The sequence below is a fragment of the Myxocyprinus asiaticus genome, chromosome 45 (genome assembly GCF_019703515.2).
Source record: "Myxocyprinus asiaticus isolate MX2 ecotype Aquarium Trade chromosome 45, UBuf_Myxa_2, whole genome shotgun sequence".
Taxonomy (NCBI): Eukaryota; Metazoa; Chordata; class Actinopteri; order Cypriniformes; family Catostomidae; genus Myxocyprinus; species Myxocyprinus asiaticus.
Window position 1 is genome coordinate 15,888,949 of NC_059388.1, and position 24,302 is coordinate 15,913,250.

General features: G+C 39.1%; 1 protein-coding gene across 2 annotated transcripts; it reads left to right on the forward strand.

Moving 5' to 3' along the window:
- The first annotated feature begins 464 nt into the window (after nt 1–464).
- LOC127435464 (PCNA-interacting partner-like) lies at nt 465–24,302 on the forward strand. Of its 2 annotated transcripts, none has more exons than XM_051688992.1 (11): nt 465–578; nt 820–982; nt 5,454–5,687; nt 5,792–5,902; nt 7,314–7,484; nt 8,795–8,949; nt 10,433–10,610; nt 10,715–10,896; nt 11,436–11,517; nt 21,525–21,714; nt 23,661–24,302. In XM_051688992.1, the coding sequence occupies exons 2-11, from the start codon at nt 833–835 to the stop codon at nt 23,978–23,980; spliced, it is 1,773 nt and encodes a 590-aa protein (XP_051544952.1). In that variant the 5' UTR covers nt 465–578; nt 820–832; the 3' UTR covers nt 23,981–24,302. The 2 variants fall into 2 exon arrangements, with proteins under 2 accessions (XP_051544952.1, XP_051544953.1); XM_051688993.1 differs by having other exon boundaries at nt 568–712.

Here is a 24,302-nt window from a genome sequence, read left to right on the forward strand (position 1 = left end):
TTATCGCTCTTTGTGCAAATGTCTAAAATGTATTTTATATTATGAATTTGCATTTGGCGTCGCATAACCTAATTATAATTCTACTTTGTTTAATGCATGCTTTCTTATACCTTCGTTAATGTGTAATGTTGTATTGGTATTGTGAATATGCTTTAAAATAGCATAATAGCTATTATACAAATTCAGTGTTTTCTATTCCCATTACTTTGCTTATTTGCTCTAAACGCTGATTCATAATGCTAGGGATAATATATAATATAATCTATAATTAACACTGGTGTATATAGCTCTCATGTTCCTCAATCTCACTGCGTGTGTTTAGTTATTATTTGTAAACAGTGACTCGCACTGATACACATTCAGTTTGAATGAAAACGGCAGCAGTTCCGTTGTGCGTGTCTTCCTGTTTGGCGGGGGCGTGGCCAACGCGGAGCGCTCTGTGATTGGTCAAGGCGTCCTCGGACGTGGATTTAAATTTACAGGCAGCGCAGTGTTTCATAATAACTGGCGTCTACCGACATCTGTTTTCCCATTTGTTTTATATTAGAGACCTATGACGCGTCAACATATCAGTGTTGGTGAGTTGACATAAGATGTTTGAAGGTTCTGTTCTTAATAAAGTGAGAAGGAGCTCCTCTTGTTCCCGTCTAATATTATGATTTGCTTGATGTCTGTGGATTGCGTTCCTGCTCATTGGTAGATTTGGAAAGCTGTAAGTGGTACTGGCTGAGTTTTATGCTCGTTTGCAAACTGCTGTCTGCAAGAAATCACTGTAGTACTGAACTTCTGGCTTTTCTGGTCCTTTTATTACAATTTTAGAAAAGACTGAAGAATGATGGCTGTGGAGGCAGGCTTGAGAACAATGACCAGGGTCTTCAGGAGAGAGTGTCACAAGGTTTTAGACTCTGAGAGGACCACCATCCAAGGGGCTGATGGGATGCTGATGGTCCTACAGCTTGCTATGGCTGAGGTTAATAAGCAGGTAATGTCACATTGTCAGTTTATGGGAGATTTAATCCCTCCATCATTTTGATGAAACACATAAAATTGTCTTCTTCTGTGTTGTGGTGGTTTTCCTAATGTGTTCTTTATAATCACAAGTTTATTGCAAATTGGCTTATGACAAAACTATTTAAAATCTCTGAAGCAGCAAAACTTGGATGTCAGATCTCATACATATATATTATATAATATAATATAGAGAGAGAGATATATAAAGAGAGAGAGAGAGATACTTCAAATGTTGCGAGAAACTGGCTTGGAAACACTTTTTGTCAAGAAAATTGGCATTAGCGCAAAAATGTAGTGTCACATAACAGAATTTACCCCATTCGTTAGCCTGTGTTAATTATGACGACAAGGAATACATCCTTGAAAGCTAATTTATTTTACGTGAAGCAGTACTCACACTGTTATGGATTGGTCTTAACGGCATACCTGCACAGATCCGATGCTGCAAACACATCTGCGTCATGACACTTCCAGGTGTGCCAACACAAATATCTCGTATCATGCAACTGTCATCGTCAAGTGCACGGATAACAAATGAATGGCCACTCTTTGCGATTAATTTAATCGTGGTAGCCATCCGTTTATTTAAGTAGCTTTTCAACATCATTCAAAATAATAGATGGCAGTCACGGAATTAGCCCACAGTACAAAAATAAAAACCCAACAATTTCTATGCACAAAGATGTTTTAAATTTAAAAATAAATACACAACATTAGGAGAAAATCTTAGGGTGCTTTTTTGGAACACTAACTTAAAGACCAATTCTATAAAACTGTTTAGCTTTTGAAAAAATGCTGGCAAATTTCCCGTATTAAATTACCAAACGAAAAAAGCATTAAATTAAAAAAAATAAATTACCAAGTGAAAAAATAATATTGTTGGACCTATATATGCCTTTTCTTTACACAAACTTAAATTTGCCTTACCCTGTTCTGTAGATGAAAAAAGTCAGCTGAATGACATTCTCAGAATGTTCTTCACTTCTTTCAAGACTATAAACTATCAGAACTGTTTGTCCAATGCGGAGTTCACTTTCAGAAAACAAGCTTTTGAACATTTTAAAACTTTTAAATATTTTAAATCTGACCAGCTTTACCTCGGATCGCATTTGCTGAGCTTCTTCAGAAAATGTAAATTGCATTATAATGGTAAAATTAATTTGAGATGACAATCATGTTCAATTGGTCATTAAAAGTTGCTGGACAAATATATGGGACATAATGCAGTTGTGATGGCGATGCTTTAGATTAGATGATTGTTCAAAATAGCCTATTGAATATCAGGAATGTATCATATGTAAACCCTGATATTACACCGCATCAGTTTTTCTTTAATAGCTGTGCACACAGCATATACACATCGATGGATGATCCTTATACTAAGACCGAAAGTTTCCCCCACTACTTGGTGCAGGTTGCCAGCATGAACAGGGCCATTACAATTCGCTTTCGGGTCGGAACCGTTGGCAACCTGCGATAGGCGCAACATCAGGACCAATATTACAGTCCTATCAGAAGGGCAACAGTTCCTTTTTGATTGCAATTCCTCCTCTTCTGATTGCATTTATTTGTGAAATTAAAATGACAGTAAGCTGGCTAATTTCAATGAATTGTCTCAATACTCTCCCCATTTTACAAAGACTTCGGAGGAAAGAAAATGAGGGACATCTGTGAGGCGAAAGGTACACGATTAGCAATAAACACATTTCTATTTGGAAACAGCTTAAGGGCAGATTTCTTGTGCAATAAACCAAAACTTATGCAACAGTGTTTTAAGCATGACGTCATCATGCACACCATTTTTATCAATAATAGGCCATTTGAATGGAAACAAGCAGAAGACGGCAAATTTCGCATAATTGTTTTTTTCGCATTTTCACTTTGTCGATAACAAAACAGCATGAAAATTGGATGGAAACTAGGTTACTATCCTCTTGCAATAGGACCAGCTGGATGGCAAAAACAGTGCTAGTAGTACCTCAGAAGTAATTGGAATAAAAAAAGAACTATTAACCAAAAGAGTTGAAAAGAAAACTTCAGTGAGGAAAAGTAGGGTTCAATACTGGCTTTACTGGCAGAGGGATTTAAAATTTCAAAGAGGACAGTTCATAAGAACAAGGTCAAGCCGCAGACATTGGGGACAACAAAGCAACAGACCAGCAGAGGGCGAAAATTATTCTCCATTCACCGGGATGACCGCCAACTCATTTGAATGTCATTCAACAACCGTAGGATGACATCAAGTGACCTACAAAAAGAATGGCAAACGGCAGCTGGGGTGAAGTGCACGGCAAGGACGGTTTGAAACAGGCACCTAGGGGCAGGGCTGAAGTAGTGCAAAGCTAGAAAAAAGCCCTTCATCAATGAGAAGCAAAGAAGAGCCAGGCTGAGGTTTGCAAAAGACCATAAGCATTGGACCGTAGAGGACTGGAGTAAGGTCATCTTCTCTGATGAGTCCAATTTTCAGCTTTGCCCAGCACCTGGTCTTCTAATGGTTAGATGGAGACCTGGAGAGGCCTACAAGCCACAGTGTCTCACACCCACTGTGAAATTTGGTGGAGGATCGGTGATGATCTGGGGATGCTTCAGCAAGGCTGGAATCAGGCAGATTCGTCTTTGTGAAGGCTGCATGAATCAAGCCACATACAAGGTTATCCTGGAAGAAAACTTGCTTCCTTCTGCTCTGACAATGTTCCCCAACTCTAAGGATTTGTTTTTCCAGCAGGACATTGCTCCATGCCACACAGCCATGCCAATCAAGGTGTGGATGGAGGAGCACTAATTAAAACCCAGTCATGGCCAGCCCAATCTCCAGACCTGAACCCCATTGAAAACCTCTGGAATAGGATCAAGAGGAAGATGGATGGTCACAAACCATCAAAAAAATCAGAGCTGCTTGAATTTTTTTCTCCAGGAGTGGCATAAAGTCACCCAACAGCAATGTGAAAGACTGGTGGAGAGCATGCCAAGAAGCATTAAAGCTGTGATTGGAAATCAGGGTTATTCCACCAAATACTGATTTCTGAACTCTCCCCAAGCTAAAACATTAGTATTGTGTTGTTTATAAATGAATATTAACTGGTTTTCATTGCATTATTCGAGGTATGAAAACACTGCATTTTTGTTATTTTGACCAGTTGTCATTTTCTGCAAATAAATGCTCTAAATGACAATATTTTTAATTGTAATTTGGGAGAAATGTTGTCAGTACTTTATAGAATAAAACAAAATGTTAATTTTACTCAAACACATACCTATAAATAGTAAATCCAGAGAAACTGATAATTTTGCAATGGTCTCTTAATTTTTTCCAGAGCTGTGTATATATACACTGGCGGCCAAAAGTTTGGAATAATGTACAGATTTTGCTGTTTTGGAAGGAAATTGCTACTTTAATTCACCAAAGTGGCATTCAACTGATCACAAAGTATAGTCAGGACATTACTGATGTAAAAAAAACAGCACCATCACTATTTGAAAAAAGTCATTTTTGATCAAATCAAACAGGCCCCATTTCCAGCAGCCATCACTTCAACACCTTATCCTTGAGTAATCATGCTAAATTGTTAATTTGATACTAGAAAATCACTTGCCATTATATCAAACACAGTTGAAAGCTATTTGGTTTGTTAAATGAAGCTTAACATTGTCTTTGTGTTTGTTTGAGTTGCCACAGTATGCAATAAACTGGCATGTCTTAAGGTCAATATTAGGTAAAAACTGGCAAATAAGAAACCACTTTCTCTAGAAACTCATCAGTCAATCTTTGTTTTGAGGAATGAAGGCTATACAATGCTTGAAATTGCCAAAAAAACTGAAGATTTCATACAAAGGTGTACACTACAATCTTCAAAGACAAAGGACAACTGGCTCTAACAAGGACGGAAAGAGATGTGGAAGGCCAGATGTACAACTAAACAAGAGGATAAGTACATCGGAGTCTCTGGTTTGTGAATAAAAAGTACCAATTTCTTTACATAAGAGCAAAATCTGTACATCATTCCAAACTTTTTGCCGTGCGTGCGTGCACATTATATTTATGTGTATTATGTATACTTGAAGGAGAGTGGTGTCATTTTTTTACAATGTTAATATACTTAATCCTATCCTAGCTAGATATGCAGATACATTTAGAAGTAAGCCATTTGTAGGTTGATTTTCATCCAAAAAGTGTAAAACATTTATTTTAAAACATCCCAACCAGCCTGACATGACATAACATGCAATTCCATTTGGTACAGAAATTACACACTTCAAATGCACATGTGTAATTTATACACGCACATACATGCGCATGGTTACAATTTAAACATGGAGGGATTGTCTACTTCTTTCCGTAAGGGGTCACAAAGATTGACTCATACATTTGTTGTTTCTGTACATTTTCTGTTAGGCTGTTGTGCATGACGTGCATGTCCCTGTGTTTACTCTGCTCCTGACAGGAACGTGGAGACTTTGGTGCAGCTTTGAGTGAAGCCTTGGCCGCCTGGAAATACTTCCTTTTGGATAAGCTCCAGCTATCCCACAACGATATGCCCCTTCCACCAAACTATGACCTCATCATAAAAGAGTATGACTGCTTTTTGAAACGTACCAATATTGTGGACTTGATCGACGTCTTCATTATGTTCAAGGAGCTTCGGATGAATGAGAACCCAGAGGAGCCCGTAACCGCTGTAAGTGCTGCCAGTGACATTACTTCAGGTCGTCAGATTTGGACGGGTTCACTTGGTCATATTTCTGGGTGATTGTTGAACACCATCTATTGTGTATTCTCTAGATGCAGATGTTTGAGTTTCTCAGTGGTGACATACAGAGCTCAGAGAATGTGGATTCTCTTCCTTTGTGCCCAGCAACTCCATCTAATAAGGCTGGACTCTGCAGTCCACAGGTAAAGGATATGTTGAGGCATTTATGAAGAAACCTTCTCACTACATTCAATTTCCAGTAGACCATAAATATACACTCACTGAGCACTTTATTAGGAACACCTGATCACCTACATTTTCATGCGATTATCTAATCAGCCAATTGTGGGGCAGGTGTGCAATGCATTAAATAATGCAGATATGGGTCAGGAGCTTCAGTTATTGTTCATATCAACCATCAGAATGGGGAAAAATGTGATCTCAGTGATATCGACCATGGCATGATTGTTGGTGCCTGACGGGCTCGTTTAAGTATTCCTGTAACTGCTGATCTCCTGGGATTTTCACGCACAACAGTCTCTAGAATTTACTCAGAATGGTGCCAAAAACAAAAAACATGCAGTGAGCGACAGTTCTATGGATGAAAACGCCTTGTTGACGCAAGCTGACAGAAAGGCTACGTCAACTCAGATAATCACTCTGTACAATTGTAGTGAGCAGAATAGCATCTCAGAATGCACAACATGTCGAACCGAACACAAGATGGTACAACAGCAGAAGACAACATTGGGAACTTTATTAGGACCATATTGTTCCTAATAAAGTGCTCCGTGAGTGTGTAGGCCCTGTTGTTTTTTTGTTTTGTTTTTTTCTTCTAAATGAAAAGGAAAATTGCCCCTTTACCCTGAAATTTTAATTGTCCAATTATAGCTTGACAACTGTTATTAGCTACGGCAACTCTGACAATTTTTCAGGATTTCTCAATTTCTATGAAGCTTATCAGACATAGCAACAGTAACTAATGGGGCGGAGCTTAGCGAATGGTCAGTAAATAGACATTCTGAAACGGGAACATAATATTGTAGAGATTTGGGACAACACTGCTGTCTCAAACAGTCCTTATTTTTTCATTTACAGTGTGTATATATATTTTTTTCTGTTTGGTGGTGCAGAATCGACACACTTCACCTTTTAAATATCACTTTTGTGGCCTCCCTAGGATGTCATATCATTCAGAAGAGAGCAATGTGCATTTAGTTACTAACTGGATGTTTTAAAAGCACTTTATAGTGTGCTGAAACCAGCGCTGCTCTTGCCCAGTTCTGTTCACTGCTGCTCTGTTGGGCTCTGATTTATGTGGAAGTAGACTCTGGGCTTTGCCACTGTAATACTGGCGTTGATGAAGTTTATGAGCCTGGCCTGTTTAAGGGGTTGTGGAAAAAGCCTGTCCTCTGTACAATATGAGTCCAAGTCCAACTGACTCATCAGTATTGAAGGACAGAAAACAATGAGCTGTTCCTGTTATAAAGCAAATCTATTTTTATAAATATTTTTTTAATGAATATTCATATCACTGTTTTGTAGAATCACAATCATTTAAAAAAAAAAAAAAAGTGTCTGTAAAGTTCTGTCTTTGTTCAACTCCTCTTTCAGATACAGAGAGTTGTCAGGAGAGTTTTCTGTTCATATCTAGGCCTTTTGGTAAACTCCAAGAATGACCTGGCCATTGCATACATGCTAGACAACCCCAACCGTTCTTTGGGACATATTGCCTTCACTGACCTCAGGCATGCAGCCCGCAACAGTGCCTCATCTCTTTTCCTGGTAAAGTCATGATATATATTTTATGGATTCCCTAAATTACATATTTACCGATTTCTTTACCTATTTAAAGAAATTGTTTCTGAATTAAAAATGTTATAAACTATTAAATAATTATTTTTTAATTTACCATTAGCTTTGTGTTGATTTTCGATACAAGTTCAGTACCGTGTCTTTATTTCCAGGGTTACAGTTAAAGGCACATCACTGAATGCAAGTGGTGGGCGTTACCCTCCAAAATAGATTTGTAGGGATTGTTTACAGATGACGCGTTCTGTAATTGTTTTTCTATGTCAACAAGTGCTAGACTGATGTCTTTGTCCTTTGCGTCATGTCTCACTGATTTTTCAGCATCTCATGCCATGAGCCCAGCGTTTTTAAAGGGGTCATGACATGCCTTTTTTTTATGTTCCTCAAGTTCTGGTTCACTTATAATCTTAGTTAAGTTTTTGGCACAAAAAAACAGTCATATATTTCTATAACATGTTCATTTTCAACCCTCATTCTGACCCTCTTTCAGAAACGCTCTGTTTTGGTGCTGCTTGTCCTTTAAGACTTGACAGTAAACACCCACTGTTACGACTGGCTCTGCTCTTGATTGACCTGCTTTCTACTTGCCGTCACTGCTTCTGTGCGGAGCCACGGAAGTAATAAGATAAAGCATGCGTTGATGTGTTGTTGTGGAGGCAGTCAGATATAAATGACTAACAGTGTGACATCACAATGTGAAGGAAGTAGAGAACTAGTCGATTTGGCAGCTTGGCTTCAACAAATGCTCTTTTTGAAGTGAGGAGAAAGTTTTGAGTTCTGAAACTTACAGTATGTTTTTATAGTACAAAGACCTCTTATATGTCAAAAGATCAAGGAAAATTGAATTCTTCATATCATGACCCCTTTAAGATGTCAAGTTAAAAGAACTTCACATGTTTAAAATGCATCTTGAAAAACCTGCATAAAATTTGTGGTACTTTAGGTTTTTTTAAACGCAAAAACACTTTGTGTGAACAGGCCTTAGTGAGTCAAATTTATAAAATAAAGAACAAAGCTTGTGCATAAATGAAGAAAAAAAACAAAAACAAAAACAAAGCTAATGGTAAGTTATAAATCTGATTCAGAGCTAGTAAAATTTAATTAATGATTATGATTTATTTTAAAGATTTATTTAAATATTGAATGACTTATATCATTTAGATATTTGGCCCTCCATACTATATCAATAGAATAGAATCATTTATTTATACATGCTCTTTAAATGGGCAACTTCAATTGTGGAATGTTCTTTTTATCAATTAATAGCTTTTTTCTATGTTCAGACAGTGACATCATTTGTCAGAGCCATACAGCTAGGGGGAAAGGGGTACGCTCCACCTGAGTCTGACCCATTAAGGAAGCATGTAAAGGGCCTAACAGAATTTCTCAATTTTGTCGACCAGCTTCAAGAAATCTTAGGGGAAACCTCTAATCCAAAGTAAGTTCTCATCCTTTTTCGAACATTGCCTTGCTTTTATTTTGTGTTTCAACTCTGTTTGTTGAGTGTTGGAGTAGACAGTGGAAATGTAGACCTAAAACTTAATTTCTGGTATTGATTCAAAACATTCATTACCTGGATTTGACCTTCTCCTTCTTAATGATTAGTTCAAACCCCCAGATGGCTGTAGACGGAGCCTTTGATTTATACTACTGATTTTGTACCACTTTGCCTAACAACAAACACCTCCTATCTGCTATCTGGATCTGTTAGTCTTGTCCTATCTTCAAAATGGATTCAATGCTACTCCCCTCACCTTATGAGGCATTTACCAGTCATTTGTCTAAATATTTTTCTCCTCTTCTCTCGAAAGCAACCTGTGATGACGTCTGCACCAGTATTAATTAAATCGTCTGAATTGTTCAAGCATGTGTTTATCTGAGAAACATCAAAGTGTGTTGTACCGAACAACAAATGACGACTTTGTCCCTCCTTGGTTAGATAACTTTGATTAAACGTCATAACGCTGAGATTTCTCCTTGATGACTCACTTCAAAACATCCAAATCTCCACAAGACGTTTGGCAGCACAACACATGGTGGTGAACTGCATAGATGAATGGGTTATTAATAGAGAACACAAGGTCATTTCCTGCAGTGAATCAATGGACTTCAACTTTTTTGATAGAAGTGCCTTGAACCTGCTGCAAATGACTCTGTTCACCACCACAGATCTTTTTCTGCGATGGGAGAGTGTGAGCTCTGAGCCAAAAGAGGTCTTTCACTGGCCTGCTGCCCTGCCTGCACAGTTCCCCACCTCCCAGCACCTTATGGATTACTGTATTACCACACGCAAACAGTCCTTACAGAGGAATCGGGGTCTCGCATACAGCTAACATCTGTTTTCCCAGATGATTCTGTTACTGTAATTCCCTCTCACAAAAGCAAGAGCCTCTTTCCCGCTGTAGACCAAATGTTTACATTTATTTAATCAATTCATATATTTACACAAAGTCAGGTGGAGTGCAGCAATAGCACTAGTTTGACATTAAAACTTACAAAAAAGTTAAAGAACCCATGAAATGGCTTGATGAGCACAGTTTTCTTTCTTTTTATATTTTCAATTGAAATAGAAAGTTAGATGGGCTGTTTTGAAGGGCTTTAGTTTATAGTTCATAGCTATGAACCATCATTTTTTGCTAGATTCCCAGGCAAGATGTCAATATGTGATGTCCTATATTGGTCAAACATCTTTTCATTATGCAAATTTGGAAGTCTGAGTTCAGTAAACTTGAACTTTGGTATGCAGTGAAAGACAAAAATTCTACTTGTCTGCTTGCGTATCAACTCTCCCGCATTTGCATGCATATAAATGGAAGTTAATTGAGCACCAAATCTTGTGTGACTGTCCCTTTAAGGCTGCTGAAATGTGAAAAGATCAGTTTTTGTTAAGTGACTGTATTGCACTTTCTTGTCCCAAACAGAGAAGCTGGATTTAAGCTGGTGTCTAGTATTAGAGCTGCTCTGGTCAAAGGCCGCAGTGGTGGAGACCCAGTGTATGTTGCAGCAGATGGCACAGCCAAGGAGCTCAAGGAAAAAATAAGTCAAATACATGCCACACAGACGCAGTCAGCAACTGGCACAGGGATCAGTCCGGCAAGGGTAAACCATAAATGATCTAATCTCTCAGCCTATTATGAACGTGATCTTTCCAAATACCTTTTGTCAACCTCGTAAGACAACCCTTGCTGTTGTTGTTTTTTTAGCCCAAAGCTTATGCTATTAACCATTCCACTGCATATGGGGGCCGAGAGACTGTCAAGGTTCTGATTGCCCTGTTGGATGAAGAGGCATTAGCACTGCCCTGCAGGAACAAGGCAGAACTGCTCTCTGAAGATCATGCTGTTCTTAATGGGAGTGCTGGAGCTTGTCTCCTCACTCTTTTCAAGTGAGTTTTACCATTCCAAATCCCACTTCTTAGAAGTAAGGGGCCGTTTTGCATCTGGCTGCACTGTTGTTCAATTGTTTTACAATGTAAACATTCGCTAGATGGCCGTCTTTGACCATTGTGCTTGTAGTGGCTTATCTAGCGACAGCAGCCATGTTATTAAAGACAGCAATGTTTAAAAAATGGTTATTAGTACTAAAAAGAATCTAATAACGAATAATCAATCAATCAATAAACATCAGGAAAATTATTGATAATTTTACTAACCGTAAGCTTTTTATGGTTGCAAAGTAACAATTTGGCATATAATGTGAGGTTGTATGTGCATTTATTGCCATTTTTACAACGGCTTCATACACTGCTTATCCAATCAGTATTTGGAGTCTGGATTCTTTTTTTTTTTTTTTTTTTTGCTAATTTTTGTTTGTTGCCAATCTGTTTATTTTTGTGTGGTATCATAATTTTGATTTGCAATTCAGCACCTTGTTTTAATCTTCGGTTATTTAGCTTTATGGTCTCTTTCCACTGTGTGCCGATAGATCTCCAGAAGCTCCCACGGGATCTTCTCCAAAGCCTTTACGGAACCGCGTCTGCAGCCAACAAGAACATATCAAGTCCAAGGTAAAGAATCATCAGGGTTGTAAGCAGAGACCCCAGTCTCGAATAGTGCTCAATAGGCCTGTCGCGATTATTAAATAACAGTCTGATCGCTGTTATTTAATCTAACTGTAATTATTTGAGACAACCGCAATTATTGGGCATTCAAATTCCAATCACATTTTAATGCCCAAATAAGGGAATTTTAAGCGAATATACTGTATAAATGCCATGAATGGCGTTTTGTGTGTCATTCAGTTGAACTCCGAGTCGAGCGTCACTGAGACGCACCGTGGAGGTCAACCAGCTCCTGTCCTGTGCGCGCTGTCAGCAGAGGCTTGCGCCAAACTCCCGCGAAAATTTAAAGGAACAAGTTTGATAGTGAATGCAAAGTGCTCCGGTTTTACTTTAAACGATCGTGTAATGGCAAATGTTCCTGGTTCGTACACGCTGTGTTAATGACATGCAGTGACAAAGAGGAGGAGATGCACGCTTACTCTATTTCTGTGGAATGATAAAATGATGAAATGAAATCTCAAAGGCTTCATGAGAAATAAGGACTCATGGGTTTATTCAGAGCATTAAAATAATGTGTGAAAGTGAAGAAATTAGGAAAGAAATGTTTTACTATTGCACAATATAATAAAAATATAATAAACTCAGCAAAAAAACAAACGTCCCTTTTTCAAGATGCTGTATTTTAATGTTTTCCATGCTTGTTCAATAAACCATAAACAATTAATGAACATGCATCTGTGGAATGGTCGTTAAGACACTAACAGCTTACAGATGGTAGGCAATTAAGGTCACAGTTATAAAAACTGAGGACACTAAAGAGACCTTTCTACTGACTCTGAAAAACACCAAAAGAAAGATGCCCAGGGTCCCTGCTCATCTGTGTGAACGTGCCTTAGGCATGCTGCATGGAGGCATGAGGACTGCAGATGTGGCCAGGGCAATAAATTGCCATGTCCGTACTGTGAGACGCCTAAGACAGCGCTACAGGGAGACAGGAAGGACAGCTGTTTGTCCTCGCAGTGGCAGACCACGTGTAACAACACCTGCACAGGATGGGTACATCCAAATATCACACCCACAGGACAGGTACAGGATGGCAACAACAACTGCCTGAGTTACACCAGGAACGCACAATCCCTCCATCAGTGCTCAGACTGTCCGCAATAGGCTGAGAGAGGCTGGACTGAGGGCTTGTAGGCCTGTTGTAAGGCAGGTCCTTACCAGACATCACCAGCAACAACGTCGCCTATGGGCACAAATCCACCTTCGCTGGACCAGACAGAACTGGCAAAAAGTGCTCTTCACTGACGAGTCACGGTTTTGTCTCACCAGGGGTGCTGGTCAGACTCGCATTTATTGTCGAAGGAATGAGCGTTACACCGAGGCCTGTACTCTGGAGCGGGATCAATTTGGAGGGTCTGTCATGGTCTGGGGCGGTGCATCGGACTGAGCTTGTTGACATTGCAGGCAATCTCAACGCTGTGCGTTACAGGGAAGACATCCTCCTCCTCCATGTGGTATCCTTCCTGCAAGCTCATCCTGACGTGTCCCTCCAGCATGACAATGCCACAAGCCATACTGCTCGTTCTGTGCATGATTTCCTGCAAGACAGGAATGTCAGTGTTCTGCCATGGCTAGTGAAGAGACCGGATCTCAATCCTATTGAGCACGTCTGGGACCTGTTGGATCGGAGGGTGAGGGCTAGGGCCATTTCCCCCAGAAATGTATGGGAAATTGCAAGTGCCTTGGTGAAAGAGTGGGGTAACATCTCACAGCAAGAACTGGCAAATCTGGTGCAGTCCATGAGGAGGAGATGTACTGCAGTAATTAATGCAGCTGGTGGTCACACCAGATACTGACTGTTACTTTTGATTTTGACCCCCCCTTTGTTCAGGGACACAATATTCCATTTCTGTTAGTCTGTGAAACCTGTTCAGTTTATGTCGTAATTGAATCTTTGTATGTTCATACAAATATATACACATGTTAAGTTTGCTGAAAATAAAAGCAGTTGAAAAAAATTATAAAAAAGTACAAGTTCAATAAACAACTGTAAATGTAAAACTGACCAAAACTAAAGTTAACCAAAAAGTGAGACTAAGTATGTAGGAATATTTTGATATTTAAAACATTATTTTTCATGTCATTCATAAGTTTTTAAAGTCTTAAAAGGAAATCATAGTTTATTCCTGTTTTATTATTTGATTTATATATTTTAAGTTAAATATGTAAAAATGGCTTCTTAAGGTGTATGAAGCACACATGCACCTTAAGAAATATGAGAATTAATCGTGAAAACCTTTAACGAGACTATTAATCATCACAGCCATAAAACAGACAGTTAATCGTCATAATTGCAGTTATTTGTTTGACAATTAATCGTCACCCAAATTTCATAATTGTGACAGCCCTAGTGCTCGAACAAAATTGAATGTGACACTTGATGTTGTTTTTTTTTTTTTTTAAACTGACGGCAAGTAATGCACTTTCACAAGCTATATAATCTACTTCCTGTCTTGTATCATGCACATTTTACAGCTGTTTTTATGCATGATGCTTGTGCAGTAGGTTTCCTATGGTATATAAAAACAACCGCCGAGTGTGAAATTTAGTGTCGTACTACACTCCAGACTCCATCCAATTACATCTGGCAGGGTGCATGCTCCTTGCACACCATACGCCACCAATTTATCTTATCCAGAAACATAAAAAAAAAGTGTTGCTAGTCTTGGACGGCTGAGGGAAGAAAGATTAAATTTGCATGTGCTAAGATTTTAGGATTGTCTTTTGGCCTTGTAAGGTTTTATTTTACAGTTTGGACATAAAATCATTGAAAGGAATAAATCCTTAATAGAAACCGACTGTATGAATAGGAACTAAATGATGCCAGTAAAGCAGCTTTTTTTTTTTTTTTTTTTTTTTTTAATAAACCTTAAAGGGATAGTTCACGCAGAAATTTACCATTATGACGTTCCAAACCTGTATTCTTCTGCAGAACACAAAAGGAGGAATTTTATAGGATGTCCCTTTGGCTCATTTCAACAGAATGGTAGTTGATAGTGTATCACTTTAAAGCTTAAAGACACAAAAGTGTCAGAATATTATGCATGGATCACATGGACTACTTGTAAGTTTTCAGAAGGCATTTGGTTTTGGTGAGGAAAAACCAAACAAGCTGAAATGTATTGTGTTTTACTTTGAAAATCTATTGTATGCCTTCAGAAGTCTTGGAATATGATGCACACACCATAAGGACTACTTTTGTGACAATTTTCGGTTCTTTTGAAATCTGCAAACTGGACGTCCTTAAATTCCTTGTGTTCCACAGAAGAAAAAGGCATACAGGTTTGGAACGACATGAGTAAATTATGACAGAATTATTCCCGGGTGAACTAGTCCTTTAACTAGTCTGTGGATTGCTCACACGTTTTAAAACTGATAAAAAATGGCAGCTTTATTTTTTGGGGATGGGTAGCTCCATCAAAAAGAAACTGTGAGCCCTCTATGAACATGTATGCTAGACACATTTTGTTAAATGGCTTCTTTATTTGATTGCACTAGCAGATGTCTCTTTAGACCTACACTCTCTGGCCGCCTTCCTGTGTTAGTGAGCAGTAATGGTCCCTGGGCAGCCCACTGCTTCCTGAACTGGACGGGAGGAAGCTTTCTGCATTAATTTCACTTTGAACATGCTATATCAGTGGCGTTACTCAGCTAGCAAGAGGAACTTGAAAGATTATTGTTTCCTGTTGTCTGCAGAATTACTTTATCCTGCTGTATTCCAATAGTTTCATCACAAACTGACGTCGACTGGCACAGAGGAAGAGGTCAAGGCACGGTTATGTTGTCAGGTTTAATGAACTTGCAATGAACCCCCCACCCCATCGTCTGTACTCTGAGGGGGCAGTCATATTTTAACTTGCTTTATTGTTTCTGTTTAAGTTGAGCATATTGAAAATGGTAGCACGGTTTGCATGGTGGTTACATATTTCTGCCCACAAGTATTCATTAAAACACGTACTGAAAAATAAGCATTTTTACATGCACAATGTTATACCAATTATGCTTAAGCTTTAAGAGCTATTTTATAGATTATTTTCAGGATTTAATTAAATATTTATAATCAACATTATTCTCACTTATCAGGGCCTGGGTAGCTCAGCGAGTAAAGATGCTGACTACCACCCCTGGAGTCGTGAGTTCGAATCCAGGGTGTGCTGAGTGACTCCAGCCAGGTCTCCTAAGCAACCAAATTGGCCCGGTTGCTAGGGAGGGTATAGTCACATGGGGTAATCTCCTTGTGGTCCCTATAATGTGGTTCTCGCGCTCGGTGGGGCATGTGGTGAGTTGTGCATGGATGCCGCGGAGAATAGCGTGAAGCCTCCAAGCGCTATGTCTCCGCGGTAACGCACACAACAAGCCACATGAAAAGATGCATGGATTGGCGGTCTCAGATGCAGAGGCAACTGAGATTCGTCCTCCACCACCTGGATTGAGGCGAGTCACTACGCCACCACGAGGACCTAGAGCGCATTGGGAATTGGGCATTCCAAATTGGGCAGAAAAAAAACCAATACATTATTCTCGCTTCAGATTTCATCTTTTACTTTTTCTTTTTTTTTCTCCCACTGAGCCCTATAGCTGCAGGCCGGAGACCTCCAAATGGGGGCAGGGTTACTCCAAAAGGGGGTTGCGCCAACTCCAAAAGGAATAACTTTAAGGAAAGGGTGAAGTTAGGGGCTCCCTATATCTTTAATGGCGATTTGGAGCTCACGGCCCTTTTTTGAGCTATGCCTGCAGCTATACTCTTCTCAAGCTCATTGCAATCCATTGCCTTCACCTTGAAGGGTACATGTGATGCTGCCTTAGAATTTGCCTAAAATGAGCTATCTTTGGAGGCAGTACTATTAAGTTGCCTACCTTTCAGTACAGTCTTTGCATCGGGTGCACATTTGAAGCCTTAACATGCTGCCTCAGTAGGCAGTTCACAAGGGTTTTGTGCATAGCATATATTTCTTGTTCAAATGTTTCTTTTAGAGCCATACTCCACTTTCTCTGGTCCCTTGTTCCCTTTTTGCCCCAGGTCAGCTGGCCATGCAGACACACACCTAATCTTATTGAATTATTGATGACTTGCTTATCAGAGGAAGTCACTGTTAGACTCTGTCTGTCATAGTTTGTAGTGCTCTCTATTGGCATGCAACCAGAGCTGCCCAACATAGGCTAGGCTAGGCAAGGCAAGTTTTTTTTATAAAGCACATTTCAAACACAATTGCAATTCAAAGTGCTTTACATATACCGTAAATGATTGAGAAAATACATAAAATAAATTTTTAAAGAGCAATAAATGAGAATAAAAAGTAATAAATTAATTAAAAAAAACAAATACAAATTATTAAAGTGAATAAAAAAGAAAAAAGAATACAGAAATAAAATGATGCAGTGCAATCAGTAAGTGCAGCACAGTGCTCAGTCTGTAAATGCACAGTTAAACAGATGTGTTTTCAGTCTGGATTTGAATGTGGCTACTGTTGGAGCACACCTGACCTCTTCTGGAAGCTGGTTCCAGCTGCGGGTGGCATAATAGCTAAACGCTGTCTCTCCTTGTTTTGAGTGAACCCTCTGTATGTCTAACGGACTTGATCCTAATGATCTGAGAGGTCTGTTAGGTTTATATTCAACAAGCATATCTGAAATGTATTTAGGCCCTAGGCTATTGAGCGATTTATAAACGATTAATAGTACTTTAAATTCTAAAGGAAACTGGAAGCCAGTGTACAGACCTGAGGACTGGAGTAATATGCTCTGATTTTTTTTTTTGTTCGGCTGAGAATCCTGGCAGCGGCATTCTAAATGAGCTGCAGGTGTTTAATGGCATTTTTGGGAAGGCTGGTGAGAAGTCCATTGCAATAGTCCACCCTACTGGTGGTGAATGCATGAATCAGTTTCTCTAAGTCTTGACTGGATATAAAACATCTAATTCTGGCTAAATTTTTGAGATGATAATAGGCTGATTTAGTTATTGCTTTGATGTGACTACAGAAACTAAGGTCTGACTCCAAAATGACACCAAGATTCCTTACTTGATTTTTTTTTTTTTTTTTTGTCTTTAGACCCTTGGAGTCAAGGTGTGTGTTCACCTTGGGAATTTAGCCTTCGTTGCCAAATACAATGATCTCTGTCTTGTCGTTGTTTAACTGAAGGAAGTTCAGGCACATCTAACTGTTAATTTCGTCAATGCACTGGCACAGAGAGTCTATGGGGCTGTAGTCATTTAGCGATTGGGCTAGTTAGATCTGGGTGTTCTTAATTTGGTTCTTTTTCATGATTTGGCCTAGTGGGAGCATATTAGGGATGTGTGGAATGACTAATTTCACTGACGTTAAACGAAATTTAAGTCGACTAGTCTAAAAAGAGACTAACCTTTAGAAAACAGTCAAAAACCTTCAGAAAACAGTCAAAAACATTTATTTATGCGACCCATTAAAAATACTTAATCTAATCCAAATCTGATGCTAAATTCCACTGAAAAGGGGCTTTTATCTGCGATGTGCTCACCTGCATTATGATCATTGTGCATTAAATATAGAATATGCAATGAATTCACTGAATCAACATTAGTGAATATTTAACAGGCATATTTATTGAAAACAATTGAATGAATAGTGCAGGACCAATAGAGCAACCCAGCCTGTTCTAAGCAGAATTCACCAAGTATAAGTTAATTAACATATTAAAACAGAGAGGACATTGTTGAAAATAATTAATAGGTAGGCAAAGCCAAGTCTACGACTAGCAGCATCAGAACCGATTAGTCGACTAGTCTCGCACATCCCTAGAGCCTGTATATACAGGTTGAACAGGAGCGGTGCAAGAATTGAGCCTTGTGGGACTTCACACGTCATGAATGTCCACTCAGATTCATAGTTGCCTATGTTCACATAATAACCCCTCCCTTCTAGATATGACCTGAACCAGCTGAGGACCATCCTAGAGAGCCCTACCCAGTTCTCCAATCTGTCTAGGATAATGTTGTGGTCAAAAGCAGCACTGAGATGTAATAATACCAGCACTGATATTTTGCCTGAATCAGTATTTAATCAGATCTTTATGAGTGCCGTCTCTGTGCTATGATACAGTCGGAAACCAGACTGGAAATTGTCCAAGTAGCCATTTGAGATTTAAGAATTTGTTTAGCTGATTGAAAACACTTTTTTTTGTTTTTTTTTTATTGTGTGGATAGTGTGTCAAGACAGCAGGTTGACGTTTTAAGATGCTGTACTGTTTCTTCCAGGGTTTTGCCATCAATTGCCTCAAATGCCTAATTCCAAATTGAAAGCATGAAGCCGGTCATTATAATGGACTTCAAGTTGTGTTTTCCACCACATTCGTTCTGCTTTCCTGCATTTTCTTTTCATGTTTTGCACTGCTGTTGTGTTTCTCCAAGGTGCTTTATGCCAGCCAGTAATCATCCTGTCCTTTACAGGAGCAATACCATCAAAAGCATTTTTAACTTTTGAGTTAAAGATATCGAGGAGAACATCAACCCAGCCTGCAGATATACTCGGTGTCATAGATATAGCCTTGATAAATTGCACACTAGTGTTCTCATTTATGTACCTCTTTTTGACAGAGACAGTTCTAACTTCAGTGTCAGGAGAAATCAATATTTCAAAGAAATGTTTAGCGCGACGTCCTTAATAATAGTGGATGAAATGTTCAGACCCTTACTAATGAGCAGATAGTGAAGACATACCATATAAACCTCTTGTATGAAAGCACCCAATTGAGCAATACTTGTTTTAGGTGCTCTTTTGAGAAAGTGCTTTGAAAAGCTGCACTCAAGCTTTAATCCCCCCCCCATCCCAGTTTCTCCATGCTTTGCAGTCCCACTCAACTATGCCTGCAGTATGTTTTTTTTTACTTTCCTGAATTCCACTCTCCTATTGCGGCCAGCTAGCCTGAAGGGAGAGAGCCTTGAATCCTGATAATCCTACGCAGGCATGGATCAAAGGCCCTGAAAGAGGTGGATCAGCGCTTCTCAGAGACCCTTGGGATCTCAAAAGTTCACTACACCAGTGTGCGCAACCATTTCCTTATTTCATGCTCCTCATGCCGACCTCCAGACCGCAATAAATACATTTTATCTACATAAAATGTTTCTCTCTGACGTTCTTCACAAAAGATTTTAGATGTGGTTATTTCCACATAGTTGTATCAGTAGGGCTCAAAAAAAGGATGGCCTGATGGTACAGGGTTTAAATGTCACCAAGATCTTCAAACGAGATATAACATAAAACAAAGGCAGCCTGAGTAAACTCAAAATACATTTTCAAATATGTATATATTTTTTTTTATTGAAAGTTATCCAACACCTATATCACCCATGTGAAAAACTAACTGCCCCCTTAAACTTAATAGGTGGTTGTGCCACCTTTAGCAGCAACAACTACAACCAAATGCTTCCGATAACTTGAGATCTTTCACAACGCTGTGGTGGAATTTTGGACCACTCTTCTTTGCAGAACTGCTTTAGTTCAGCCACATTGGAGGGTTTTCATGAACTGCCCGTTTAAGGTCCTGCCACAGCATCTCAATCGGTTTCAAGTCAGGACTTTGACTAGGACACTCCAAAACTTTAATTTAGCTTCTTTTGAGCCATTCAGAGGTGGATTTACTAAAATGCTTTGGATTATTGTCTTGCTGCATAATCCAATTGCACTTGAGCTTCTACTCACGGATTTTCTGATAGATAGCAGAATTAATGTTTCCCTCAATTATTACAATTCGTCCTGGCCCTGAAGCAGCAAAGCATCCCCATACCATCACACTACCATCACCATGCTTGACCGTAGGTATGATGTTCTTTTTGTGAAATTCTTTTTGATTTATGCCAGGTATAACAGGACCCCTGTCTTCCAGACAGTTCCACTTTCGACTCATCAGTCCACAGAACATTCTCCCAAAAGCTTTGAGGATCATCAAGGTGTCTTTTGGCAAAATTCAGACGAGACTTAATGTTCTTCTGGGTTAGCAGTGGTTTTCGCCTCGCCACTCTTCCATGGATGGCATTTTTGCCCAGTGTCTTTCTGATAGTATAGTCATGAACAGTGACCTTTATTGATGTGAGAGAGGCCTGCAGTTCCTTGAATGTTGTCCTTGGCTTTTTTGTGACTTCCTGGATGTCATCGTCACTGTGTTGGAGGAATTTTGGAAGGTCTGCCACTCCTGGGAAGGTTCACTACTGTACCAAGTTTTCTCCATTTGGAGATAATGGCTCTCACTGTGGTTCTTTGGAGTCCCAGAGCCTTTGAAATAGCTTTGTAACCCTTCACAGACTGATGTATTTCAATCAACTTTTTCCTCATTTCTGGAATTTCTTTCGATCTTGGCATAGTGTGCCACTGGGTGAGACCTTTTAGCCAACTTTATACTGCTGAAAAAGTTCTATTTGTGTTGATTTGATTGAACAGGGCTGGCAGTAATCAGGTCTGGGTGTGTCTAGTCCAGTTGAACCCCATTATGAATGCAGTTTCATAGATTTGGGGATTTAGTAACTATACTATATACTTTTTCACACAGGCCCAGTTGGTATTGGATAACTTTTTTTGTTTGTTTGTTTCAATAAATAACTTTATCATTTAAAAACTGTAATTTTTGTTTACCCAAATTGCCTTTTGTTTTATGTTAAATTTTGTTTGAATTTTTGAAACGATTTAGTATGAGATACAGTATACACAAAATAGAAGAAATCAGGATACAAATACTTTTTCACAGCACTGTTTTGCAAATTATAAACCTTTTTTGTAAAAGAAACTAGATGTTTAATGGGAAACATTTCTTTCTGATATAAAAATAGCTAAACATATATATAATTCTTTGTGATGGGGCCAATGAAAATATATAGGTAGGGAAAGTAAAAATCTGAACTTCTGGCCCTGAATAGTCACTGATTTCTCCAATCCATCAGTATTTTATTTTCATTCTCATCAATGCATTTTACTTTCTTTTAGAAACTGCGGCCAACCATCCGCTCTCAGTTTGCTTGTACTTACAAACATGATGATCTGCCCCTCAACCGGGTGTTGGAGTTTCCCAGTACCAGTCAGCTTCCCACCTGTATACACCCTGCACCCAAACAAACCAAATCTGTGACTGTGGAGGAAGAGCATGACCCCACTGGGATGGATAACAGACTCTCAGGTAGTATCTCTACCAAGTTTAGAAAATAACAAATTAGTTTGGGGGCTTTTAGTCCATGTCTATATACTTTAAGGCTAAAAGTTGACAAAATGACGATTCAAACTATAGTCTACTCTCTTCTGGGGAAAAAAGACCAAAAATATTGATGCATCTTGCACTGCACAAATTGTTGTCCAATCAGATGCTCTCTTGAATTAGTGTCCCTCCCGCTAATACCACCTGCTACAGACTAGTACGTAGCAACTCATCATTCAGGGCTATGACCTAACTAAAGCCTATTGGCTGTTTATCAAGAAAAAGGAATGAGCCTTTCGAAATGTCCTGCCTTAACATCCTATTTCAACAGGAAATGCATCAACACAGGAGAGAGAACTGATTTCATGGGGGCTAGAAGAGATAAGGAAAAAACACTAAACACAAGGGGGCTCAGTTCTTAGTGTACTTAATAACCTTCATGCATGGTCTGTTTGCTGTACATACACACACACACGCTGAAGTGCTTCCTCAGGGTTCCTGCGGATCCTTAAAAAGCCTTAAAGTCTTAAATTCAGTTTTCTTAAATGATACAACAAAAGTCTTAATTTTTATTTAAAGAGGTCTTAAATTTGGGGGCAGAAAGACAGGAATCTTGATATGACCTAATGTGATTATCAAACTTAAAAAGAATAAGATTTAATTAAATAAATGCATGCGCTGCATCCTTCAGAGTGAAAACGTGGCACGTGGGGACTTGTGTTTCCAGCTGTTGCAGAGCAGTTCGCTATCATTAAGCCATATCGGAAATGTATTACAAACTATCACTAAAGATCAACTGTTGATGATGATGATCTAGTGTTGATGAAATATGACAATGTTTACTTGTTTATATTGTAATATGTTGTAGATTATTGTAGGAGTGTACATTTTATATCCTTTATTTGTTTGAATGAGCAGCTGGAAGCAGTGAAGCGCAAACATTTCAAAATAAGAGTCCCCAGTGTATTTAACAGTTAAAGTGCTTTTAAAGTTAAAAGTTCCACGCTATTAATCAAATCTGCCTTAGTAGCCTCTGTCTGGCCCTCCCCATCACAGGAAGAAAAGACTAAGAACATTTAATATAGGCTACCAATTAAAAAAATATATTGGCAAATTAACTGGCTTACTTTCAACACATTATCGAATCAGCAAAATCCAATATCGGTTGACCTCTAATTTGTATCTGTTTATATGATGGTACATAAACCAATTTTAATGTGATATATATGTGGAAAACTGTCTTAAATATTTTAAACTTGCATATAGCCTACCCTGTTCTACTGATAAGCAATGCTAAGGCCATGTTGAATGTGTGCCCCTGCCTGTTTAAGAGTCTGATGCATGATTTATGTTGAGATTGTGTTTGTTTGTTTTGGTGTCGGGATATGGTATTTAATTTTATTTGTTCAGGTCTTGAAAAAGGTCTTAAAGTCTTAAATTTGATTTTAAAAACTCTGCAGCAACCCTGTTCCCTTTTTCTCTGACGCAATAGAGTTGGAAAGATGCCCGGTCCATCTCCACAGCCCAGGAATCGATCCCTGCCCAGTCCCTGCTTTGGGACTGGTACTTAAGATCAACCTTTAAATGATTCCCCATCCCATAAAACCTGGCTGCCCCCACATCTGTTGTAAAAACTCTTAAGAGCACACATTTTTCTCCCTCCCCCCATTTCTCACTCTCTCGTTGTGGGAACGCGGGCTTCGCTCCACCAGGTTACATGACAAATGTTCAACCTCAGCTCTGTAAAATAAACACACCGCCTGTTAAACTGTAGACTAACGTCAGCAATTTCATCATAACCTTTTCTACCCCATTCTCAGCCCTCCCGTCTTATTTTGTTTTTTTCCACATAGTTCAAGCTTATTCTCAAAATCTAGTGTTTTTCTTTTGTTCCCCCCTTTCTTCCCCCCTTTTGCCATCTTATTTTTCAGTGGATATGGACTCGGAGGCCACTATCTTGAGGCGTGAAGGTCCCGGCCAATCCTCTCTGGGGGAACATAGTGGAAATGCTTGGAACAGAGCAGGTGGGAAGAAGATCCAGCCAGCACAGCACAGAAGAGCAGCCGAGACATCCAAGAGAAAGCTCGCCAACAGGGAGTGCACGGAGCAGGGAAGCGAAGAGAACCAGCCCCCTCAGAAGAGACCCCCTGCCAAAGTTCCCAATGGAGGTCCAGGGAAAAAGAACACTAAAACTGCCAGCAAGAAGCTCATCGTTGGTCAGGGCAAACTCACAAGCTTTTTTAGATTGTAATTTATTCTCAGTTCTCATCTGTAGCGATGGTCCATTTGAGCTACAGGGTCACATGTTATTTATTAGTAGCCTAAATGCATTTAATGTTGAACAAGCCAAGATCATGTCAACATGGGCTACTTGACTTTATAAGGACTCTTAAGCACAATTACAATAGATGTTTGAGAGTGTAATGGAGAAGATAAGTGGAGCTGGCAGGGAAAGAACCTGTATATATCTTTCTCAAACTGAGTTTTAAGTTAATTTCATGATGTATGATGTCTTAAACACAACTCATACTTTGCAGATTTTAATAAACTTTTATTTCAGTTATAAAACCATA